The sequence below is a fragment of the Propithecus coquereli genome, unplaced genomic scaffold, assembly GCF_000956105.1.
Source record: "Propithecus coquereli isolate 6110/MARCELLA unplaced genomic scaffold, Pcoq_1.0 Scaffold18, whole genome shotgun sequence".
NCBI classification, from domain to species: domain Eukaryota; kingdom Metazoa; phylum Chordata; class Mammalia; order Primates; family Indriidae; genus Propithecus; species Propithecus coquereli.
Window position 1 is genome coordinate 4,429,735 of NW_012142745.1, and position 11,057 is coordinate 4,440,791.

Here is an 11,057-nt window from a genome sequence, read left to right on the forward strand (position 1 = left end):
AAACTAATGTAAAAAGTTGTTCTCAAATTTTCGAGTATTTACAGTTCTTATTTTTAGAAGCTGTTTAGAATAATTTTATTATAAGAAATTTAGAGCCCCAGATTAGAAAACTCATTAGCTATGGTTTTTCCTTACAAAAATACCTGAAAGTCTTATTACACTATCACCTTTTATGGCTGAAAATCCAACTGTGTGGTTAGAAGGAAAAAAAAAATGTACACCAACACCCATATTGACTAAAATTACTTTTGCCTCAAATGCTGGGCTGTGGACCAAAATAGTCTAGGTTCCTGATGCACTGAAGACAAACAGAATTCGTTTATAAAGAATGTTCCAACCAGATGTCTGGGAATTTGGTAACTGCAGTTACAAAGAGAAACAGAGGGAAGGAGGGCACATTTTTATTTATATTTTGAAACAATGGTTCTTAATAGTATAGATATTTAGGGTAAGAGAAAGCATTCCATTCTCCCAGTCACCGTAACTGAATGACTGCTACATATGGGCTCTGTGCTGGGAGCTTTGAGGAATAATGCAAAGATATAAGAGCCCCTGCCTCGCCGATCAACTTAGAGGAGAAGCAGACAAACACATAGCTGCAGCAAAAGGCAATACGAGGAAGGGCTTTTTGAGTAATATTAAGCAAGTCCCTTCATGTTCAATTCAGGGACAGGGAAAGAGAGGTTATTTCCAACTGTGATGTTATATGAAGATATCTTGGAAAGGAAGTAGCTTTTGAACTTAACCTAACCGATAAGATCTTGATAGAGATGGTTAAAGTATGCTGTACATAAAAAGAATACAAAATTATGATGATGAAATTGTATCAGGCATGTTTGGGAAAAGCAAGTAGACCTATCTGAGTGGAGTGGAAAACTCAAATGTGACAGTGAGGGAAAACCTGGAATGATAGGTTGAGGAAACCCATATCCTGGAGGACTTTGACAATAAACCTCTAGGCTAGTATTTGTCACAGTTTTCTATTTAGATTTGTCACATTAGAATTACTTTGGAGTGTTAAAATGCAGATTCCTGGACCACACTTCGGGTCAGAATCAGAGGGCAGTACTCTGAATGTGTATTTTAATAATCTTCTTAGGAAATCCAGTGCACACTAAAATTTGAAGACATCTGTCATTGAAATAGCCATCAGGACTTTGTGGCCTAGAGGTATGAGGAAGATGGAATCTTCCCTTTGGAAGTTCCTCTGCCTCCAAAGCAACATTCTTTAGCTCAGTGCTTTATAGATTTAGGTAAAATGACTCTTTCACCTTCCCTAACTTCCTTAGGGCTCAGACATGAGTCCAGTGGAGCTGCCTGGGAGACAGCCTGAGTGGCAGGATCTTCTCTTCCCCATGAGAGAAGAGAGGCTTGCTTGTGGCTTGCGGTCAAGCTATTGTGCCTGGCTTCGCTTCTTCCCTCAAAATTCTTGTTCCTTTAAAAACACATAAACAAACTACCCTCAGACTTCAGCAGGTGACTTTCTATCACACCATCCCATGCAGAGGACACAGCAAGGGTCCTGAGATTCCCACTCATAAGGAAGTTGAAAGGCAGACACTGTTTGGAAGGAGAGACTGAATTTCATTTCACTTTCTTTTTAAGGAGGTAGTATATTCACATGATACAAAATTCAAAAGGTACACAGGGTATCTTGTGAAAAGTCTCCTTCCTAACTGCGTGCCCCAGTTATCCAAGTGCACCTCTTTGTGTATTCGGGTAAAAATGTATCTATAGATTCCCCCAGGTTTTAAAACAGAAATGGTAACATACTAAATGATACTGTATGCAATGTTCTGCACCTTTTTAAAATTTCGTACTGGAGCTTCCTCATTCTTTTTGCAGCTGCATAGTATTATATTTCATGGTGTGACTTGATCGTAGTCAAATTTAACTGGTCCTCTGTAGATGGAACTTGGGTCATTTCCAGTGTCTTGCTATGACAAACAATAGGACAATGGATAACTTGTAAAAACCTCATTTCAGACATGGGCAGTTACATCCCTAAGGTCAAGTCCCAGAGTGAGATCGTTGGGTCAGAGGACAAATAAATATGTAATTTTTAAAGCTATTGACAAGTTCCTCCCCATAAAGGTTGCACCATTTTGCAATCATATGATTAATGAGGATGAATCCTCCTTTCCCCCTGCAGTTTCATTAGCAGAATGTTAAACCTTTGGATTTTTGTCAGCAGGGATATGTGAGGAGCAGATTCTCTGCATAGTTTTTGTGGAAGGTGGAGGTAGGGAGCCGGCATTCTGGGAACCTCGCTAGGAGTCCAGTGCCTGCTTTATAGACAGCAAAGGGCATTCTTTCATATTTTTGTTTATTTGTTTGAAATGCATTATATTTTTTAAATTAACAGTAAGATTGACTTTATTTTTGTCATAAAATTCTATGAATTTGAACACATGTATAGAGTTGAGTAACCACCACATTACAGAGCAGTTGCATCACCCCCAAAAGTCCCTCATGCCAGCCCTCTGTGGTCACACCCTCTCCTCACCTCTAGACCCCCTAGGCAACCACTAATCAATTCTCAGTCACTATGGTTTTATCTTAGAATGTCATGTAAATCGACCCATACAGTATGTAACCCTTGGAGCTTGGCTTTTCCCGGTCAGCATAATTTCCTGGAGGTTTTGTCCAAGTTGTTGAATTCATCAGTAGTTGCTTTTTGCTTTTGAGAAGTATTCCATTGTCTGAGTGTTCCACAGTTTATTTACCCCTTCATCCACTGAATGACATTGGGGCTGGTTCCCGCTTGGGGTGATTATTAATAGAACTGCTATAAACATGCATGAGTACTGATTTTTGTGGGGACATACATTTCAATTTCTCCTCAGTATGGTTTAATTTTCACACCTTATGAGTAACTTAAGGGATATTTTCTTATATTTAAAAGATCTTTATGTTTCCTTTTGTATGAACTACTCATTTCCTTTACCCATTTTTCTCTTTGGTTGTTAGTAATTTTCATTTTAGACAAGTTGGTTTCAGGGGGCTGACAGGACATCCGGATGAATGTATTAATTGATCAACACTTATGTGCACATATGGGAAGTAACATTAATAGGGTGTCGGGGAGGGGGGATGAGGGGATGGGTAAATTCATACCTAATGGGTGCAGCGCGCGCTATCTGGACACTTGTAGCTCTAACTCGGGCAGTGTAAAGGCAATTTATATAACCAAAGCATTTGTACCCCCGTAATATTCTGAAATAAAAAAAATAAAAAGAAATACAGGCCTAGAGTTTGAGAGGACACAGATTTGAGAGTCGCACAGATAGAGAATGGAGAGATAAAGCCATGGACCTACGCGAACTCTTCAAAAGAGAAAATATGTAAGGCTTGAAGATAGAATCTGTGGAAACCCCCATGCTTAGGATATGGAAAGAGGAAGATCTAAAGGAAGAAACCAAGAAAGAGAATTCTTACCAGATCACAGAAGAACCGGGATAGTGCAGGGTAACGTTAATAAAAGCTGAATATTAAAGGTCTGCTAAGTAAAGGGTTTTAATCTCCAGGGCACAGTGTTCAGAGAAAGAGAAAACATATCTCTCTGAGAATTCCAAATAAAAGCGCTATAATTCATTCCGATTTGACTGGCTGGGTCACATGACCACCCCTGCACTGTTGTAGGGGGGTCCAGTGCATTGATTGGCCTACATAGGTCATGTGCTTCAACTCCATAATTTCCCAGAACCTCATGAGTCCCCAAGGAGAAATATGAGGCTGTTGGTCGGAAGACATAGATGCTAAAGAAGAAACCAACAAACGTCTAGTTAGTGGCCTTTGAGAGTAGTGTATCATCTAAGTCAGGAGCTTAGGCAGCAGCTGTACGTCAAGTTGAGAAACTGGAGGCAACAGGTGTAAAAAATTCAATCAGAGGGTTTGGCTTAATTTTGGCAATCAGGAAACTTAAATGAAGGATGTTTCTTTTTTCCAAAATCAAGACAACATCCATCCATATTCTTAGGTGCAAGAAAATGAACCACGGGGAGGGAGGCCATGGGAGGCCATGGAGATGTGGAGCCTGAGGGCATAATGGAGGGGAAGCATGGCACAGGAGGTGAGAGGCTGCCCCCAGGGAGACAGGGAGGCTCCTCACCTCTTCGCACTGCAGTCAAACCACCTTCTAAAAGAGAAGGTCTCTAGTCATGTTGTTACCCACTGAGAGCCACTTCAGGGGCTTCACGTTGCTCCCAGGACATCTTCCTTATGGAGTGGATTGGGCGGTACAGCCCTGTGTTTACTCCTGCCTGTGCTTACTCTCTCCTTCCCAGCCCCAAGATCCACGCACTGACTGGCCTCTTGTCCTCTTAAGTAAGTTATTGTCTGTCTCTCACTAGACTGCAAGGTCTGCTGCATAGGTGGGGATTGTGTTTGGTTCACACTGGACCCTCTAGCACTGTGTCTGGCATACAGCAGGCACTCACGCATGGTCACTGGAAGAATGGATGGATGCCTGCTACTCTGTGAAACTTGCCGTTGCCTTAGTGACTATTTCTGAGATCTAATTCTCACCCATCGTTTACCCAAATCAGATGTCATTTATTAGACATTAAGCAAGAGAAATAAATAATGAAGTTATTAAAAAAAGAAAGACCAAGCTTTAGAATTCTAATATATACATATGGGAAAAGAGAGGAAGGAAACATGCCAAAGTATAGACAGTGTTTAACTCTGGGTAGTGGAACTATGGATCTATTAATTACATTAAAATTACACCTTTTAATAAATTTGGCAATAAGAAGACTAAAAGGAAAAGAAAATGTGTGGCATCAAGGAGTTAAAGATATTTTAAGAAGGGAAGGAAGGGAGGAGGAGAAGGGAAGAAAGAAAATCACTGTTCCAAAGAATGGGATTAATTAAATAAAGCTTGGTACATCTGCTCAATGAAATTTTATGCACACTGTTTGAAATCTTGTCTCTGAGGATAGAGTGATAGTGCCAAGGCTGAAATGGTGAAGCTTTGATACCACCACGTCCCAAATGTTTCTCCTCAAACCTCCCCAAATGAATATCCTCTAAAGAACAATGATCTGCTCGCTGTGAATATGGCTTCCCCTCCAGCCAGCCTACCGCCCCCAACCCCTGCCTGCCAAGAGAGGACAGCGCCGCCTTTGTGAATACGGCGACAATACTTGTGATATAAGCATTTAAATACTTACAATATTGATGTAATAAAATAAGACTGAAGGAACAATGAGATTATAGCTATTCCTTAAGAAAAGAAATGTAGAGGCCAGGCATAGTGGCTCACGCCTGTAATCCCAGCACTTTGAGAGGCCAAGGAGGGATGACTGCTTGAGGCCAGGAGTTCAAGACCAGTCTGGGCAACACAGTGTGACCCTGTCTCTACAAAAGAATAACAACATTAGCTGGGCATGGTGGCTGGCACCTGTAGTCCCAGCTACTCGGGAGGCTGAGAGGCAGAAAGATCACTGGAGCCCAGGAGTTCAAGGTTACAGTGAGCTCTGATTGGGCCCCTGCATTCCAGTCTGGGTGACAGAGCAAGACCCTGTCTCTAAAAAGAGAAAGCAAATATAGAATTTATGCCAAAAGTTGGGAAAACTGGAAGAAAATATATAGCATGATTGTTGTGTGCATCTTCTCCTATTTTCATTTTAATTTTTTTTACAGCTTTAAGCTTTCTTTGAACATGTACTATAAAATGAAACAATGCAAAAATCATATTTTAAATATCAAATCAACCATATGTGACTCAACATTTTACGTATAGATAAGGAAGCACTCGTTGGCTCACACTATTCTTTTCTCTCCTTCTCAAAGGATGTGCTGGGTGGCGTCCTGATCACCGCGCTCCTCATTGTCCTCACCTACCCTGCCTGGACCTTCATCGACTGCCTGGACTCGGCCAGTCCCCTCTTGCCTGTGTGCGTCATAGTCGTGCCATTCTTCCTGTGTTACAATTACCCCGTGTCTGATTACTACAGCCCAACCAGAGCGGACACCACCACCATTCTGGCTGCCGGGGCAGGGGTGACTATAGGATTCTGGATCAACCATTTCTTCCAGCTCGCGTCCAAGCCCGCTGAATCGCTCCCTGTTATTCAGAGCATCCCACCACTCACTACTGACGTGTTAGTTTTGGGTCTGACCAAATTTGTGGTGGGAATTGTGTTGATCCTCTTGGTTCGTCAACTTGTACAGAATCTCTCACTGCAAGTATTATACACGTGGTTCAAGGTGGTCACGAGGAACAAGGAGGCCAGGCGGAGACTGGAGATCGAAGTGCCTTACAAGTTTGTTACCTACACATCTGTTGGCATCTGTGCGACAACCTTTGTGCCGATGCTGCACAGATTTTTGGGATTACCATGAGTCTCAAACAGTTGGAAATGAGCCCACTGGACCTGAGAGCCAAAAAAAAAGTTGTTGGTGGGCAAGTCTTGACAAGTCGTTTCTCTTAAAAAAAAAAAAAAAAAAAATCTTAAGTCACATTGTGATGCTACAATTGAACCCAGGTAAAAAAAAAAAAAAACAAAACAATTAAGATCTTTAAGGACTGCTCCCCCCACCCCATTCTGTTATCTGGACTTGGGACCTAGTCATGAGCTGGCAGGAATCGTGGCCTGGCTTTGAATGGCTCTGAGCCCCGCTGGATTCTAGAGAGACAGCAGAGATGGGTGATCTGCAAGGCTGGAGGAGGAGCTTTTCTCAGTTATGACCTTGCCCAGCCCTGAATCTCATTTCCAAAATGGGGACTTTGGTCCGGGAGAAAGGGTGGTGCCGTATAAAACTGCATTCCTTGGACAGGGTGACTTCCTTGTAGTTATGATCTAATTATACTGTGCCTGCTTGGGCGGTAAGAACATTCTGAAATCAAGCTTGCTGTGAAAAGATTAAAGGCAGTGGCAGAGCCATGAGGTCATGGGGAAGAACCTGCTTTTTCTTTCAGAGTCCTGGTCTCCTTTTGGTGGTCACGTTGAAACAGGGGCCTGCTCTTCCTTGTTGATACATTTTACAGAATTCCAGGTGCCATTACTACGCGCTTCTGAGCCAGGAAACAAACCGGCTGCTTCCACTCCACCAGGCAGGTGGGGGTTAGTCTTCAGCACAAGTGGACACATCTGGGACCCCTCTGCCCATCTTCAGCCTTTTTTTTTTTGAGACAGAGTCTCGCTTTGTTGCCCAGGCTAGAGTGAGTCCCGTAGCGTCAGCCTAGCTCACAGCAACCTCAAACTCCTGGGCTCAAGCAATCCTCCTGCCTCAGCCTCCTGAGTAGCTGGGACTACAGGCATGCGCCACCATGCCCAGCTAATTTTTTTATATATATATTTTTAGTTGTCCAGCTAATTTCTTTCTATTTTTTGGTAGAGACGGGGTCTCACTCTTGCTCAGGCTGGTCTAGAACTCCTGACATTGAGCGATCCACCTGCCTCGGCCTCCCAGAGTGCTAGGATCACAGGCGTGAGCCACCGCGCCCAGCCTCTTCAGCCTTTTTTGCTTTCATATAAACTTGGAGGCACTGGCATTTGCCTAGGAAAATGGATCAATACAAGAACAGATGAACCCAATCCTTCCTGGAGCCTGACAGGGACAGGCCTTCCTGACATTGCCTGATCCTGCCAAGGCCTCCCTGATGTCCCTCCTCCCTTTCTCAATTACTTTCTGTCAATCCAGAATCAGGCTCCCCTTCCGTCTTCTCTCTTCCCACCTCTTATCTCTTGGCAATTTTAAAGATGATTAATGCAAGAACAACTTTAGCTTCTCTTGGGAAAAAAAGCCAACCAAATAAAACACCCACTAAAGCTAGGGTGAGTCCTTCTTAGACTTAGGAAAGTGATTATTATGCAGACACCTCAGAGAGTGGCCTTCCCAGGCTCCTCTTCAGTTCTTAAGAATAAAGAACAGGTGTCAACAACTTTCTTAAAAGTTAGTGTAAATATATACTTGAGAAAGTATCTATTGAGGTATAGTGCCTGAACCACCGAAGCCAATGTTTTGTGAGCCTAACACATCATCACCATGCGCACACACTTTGGGAAAAATTAGCCTCCTTAAAAGTTACAGAGGTTCTTACCTCTGTGTCCAGTGTTAAAATTGAAAGCTACATTTTTCCTGATTTCAAATATGTTCCATGGCCTTATTGTTGGCATGATCTTTGGGATTTGACTTATTGCTCCAATTCCTGGAAAAGAATAATTTTTAGTAAAATACCCTGTTTTCTCTTAAAATTCTTCTCTCATTTATTAATATCATAGTTAGAAGTCAGGGATCAAAATGACCTGCCTGGATTCACATCAGACTCTGAGCAGCATTTGCAGCACCAGGACTAGGGGGAGCCTGGTTCACCGGCACTCCCAGCCGGGATCTGCTCTGCATGTAGCGGCTGTTGCTTGGACGAGGCAGTCTGCTGTACTTCCATCCCCCCAGCTGCCAAACCAGAGATCGCAACATTGGATATTTGCACAAAATGATTTTAGTTCATTTGTCTGAAGCCAACTGACAGAAGTATTAGCTTTTCCCATTTGTATCTTTTAAAAACAGGGGCTGTAATTATTGTCACAGCAGTGGGTGTCTGCGTTTCATAAACATATATATGTATGCATATATAATTTTTACTTTTAAAAGTCCCCAAAATAAGAAGCTCGATCAGCTGTATTGATGTATTTAAGATTGTATTTACCTAATTTGGATTAAGGATGAATATATTAGCCACAGAACATTAAAGAATGACCTAAGGATTTGTCATGGTCACTTTTTAAAGTATTTGATTGCAGAAACTGGAGAATAAAAAGTACATCTTGGTGAGGCCAAGCTTAGTTTTTGAACGCTGCTGCTCTGTGGCACAGAATCAAGCAGCAACTAACTGATGGAAAGAAGTCATCACCTGGTTCAAACCCTTGCTTTGCCAGCCCTCTTCTTTTCACTTCTCACACAGCACTTCACTCCCTTAAGTTCTCCCATAGCCTACTTGCACACCATTGCGTGCCCCTTCGGAGTATGCCTTGCACCGCCTCTCAAGACATGGATTTTTCTCTCCGGGGAAAGACTGCCCCCTGCTGGTTTAGCTTCAGTCTTGGTCTGAAGCCCCCCTCTTGATCTGCAGTCCTGGTGATTTAAGAATTTGAAAGTCGAGCTCATCACAATGTAAGCCTAGAACCAGTGGTCTGGCCAACCTTGCTTTTGGGAACTGTGACACAGACACCAAGCCCTCAGGATTATTGGCCCCTCCAGAAGCCAGGTACAATGACGTGCCCTTTCCCTAATTATTTCCATCCTGCCCCCAACCTACTTCCACTTTGGGCACCGGCATCCATCCTGCAACCTTCATTCTAGACAGCTTTCATGCCAGTTTTGCTCAGACCTGCGCCATCACAGACTACGCGGAAGATAAAAACATAGAAGGCACTCCTGACCTAAAATCCCTTGAATGGCAGTGGCTGAAATCACTCCACAACATGCCCGACGGTCTCACTGTAACACGGGATTTTCTCACCCAAACAGGCAACTCGTGCTTCCAGTGTAATCCGAGCATGTGGCGTTTCGGTGCCATATGCTCCAGGTTTCTATTTTGGAAGCTCTCAGCTGTCTCGCTTATGTACCATATGTAAATTTATTCTTTTGAAAATAAAATCACTTGTTTATGATTTCTCATTAAATGCTTTAAAAGCCAGTATTCTGTTTGCTTGGATTTTTTTCTTAACCTAGACCTTCTTCTCTGGGTTCACCGGACCCGAGTTGAAAAAAGGGGACAAAAATAAGTGTGAAGCTATAAAATTCTCTGTTGGTGCCATAATCCAATCACATGCAAATGTTGGCCTCGCAGTGCTCACAGGTGTGATTAACAGGAAATAAATGTTATGCTGGCATGTTTAAATCCCCTTTCTAACTCCGTCATACTAAAGAATGTCCTTTTACCATGTGTGGAGATAAATATTACTATTTGTTGAGAGGTAAATGTTGTAAATGTTGCTAGTTAAGGTAGCTAAACAGTTTTCAGGGATGAGTTCGCTATCTGCTGAACCAAATGCGCCCGACCCTAATTCAAATTCACATCACTGCAAAGATGTGCTCTGCCTTTAAGCATCCCAAATTTGCTATTTGAGATGGCACAGAAAGTTGACATTCTCATTTGCAAAGGCAAATCTAGGACTCTACTTGTACTTGGAGCAGGATGTATTTATTACCTAATATGCTGGACACGATGGAGATGGGAAGTTCTAACCTACCCGGTGCAGTTTTCCCAGGAAAGAGAAGACACGGGCTGAGAGAATTACAGTTCAAGATCCAAACTGCTAAGGCTGTAGGGAAAGATAACTATGATGCGGGAACTGGGAGGAGGGGGAGACTGCACAAGCCAGGCTTAGAGAACAGATGGGCTGTGCACAGGGAATGTGATGGGATGGAGGTATGAGATGATCCTCCACGGCTAGGGAAGAGCTTGTCAGAGGCACTTCCCCAAACACCTCCAGCTCTTACAAGGAAAAGCCAAGCCCTTGTCAATGAGTGTGTACAACAATGACAGTGGTGGCAATGGTGGAATAAAGGATGAGCAAAGGGCTGCGACTGCAGAACCAAACCATGAGAACAGGAAGGACGGGTGAGGAGGTGACCTCCAGAGGTGATCTCACAGACTCCTTTTATCGTGCCTCATTCCAATAGAGTTAATCCTTCCACACAGCCGAAAATCCATATATAACTTTCGACTTCTCCAAAACTTAACTGTTAATAGCCTACTGTTGACCAGAAGCCTTACTGATAACATAAACAGTCCATTCACACATATTTTATATATGTATTATATACTGTATTCTTACAATACAGTAACCTGGAGAAAAACGTTAAGAACATCATAAGGAAGGAAAAAAATATATTTACTATTAAGTGGAAGTGCATCATCCTAAAGGTTTTCATCCTTGTCTTCACGCTGAGTAGACTGAGAAGGAGGAAGAGGAGGAGAAGGAGGGATTGGTCTTGCTGTCTCAGGGTGGCAGAGGCAGAAGAAAATCCACATATAGGTGGATCTGTACAATTCAAATCTGTGTTGTTGAAGAGTCACCCGTATTTAACAGTCTGCCTGGGCA

At 42.8% G+C, this 11,057-nt stretch overlaps 1 protein-coding gene across 1 annotated transcript in view; it reads left to right on the plus strand.

Moving 5' to 3' along the window:
• Nucleotides 1–6,348, plus strand: part of SGPP2 (sphingosine-1-phosphate phosphatase 2) — a 112,152-nt gene extending 105,804 nt beyond the window's left edge. The window contains exon 7 of the mRNA XM_012642505.1: nt 5,797–6,348. Coding sequence (XP_012497959.1) covers nt 5,797–6,348 — 552 coding nt within the window. The remainder of the gene's footprint in view (nt 1–5,796) is intronic.
• Nucleotides 6,349–11,057: the final 4,709 nt, after the last annotated feature.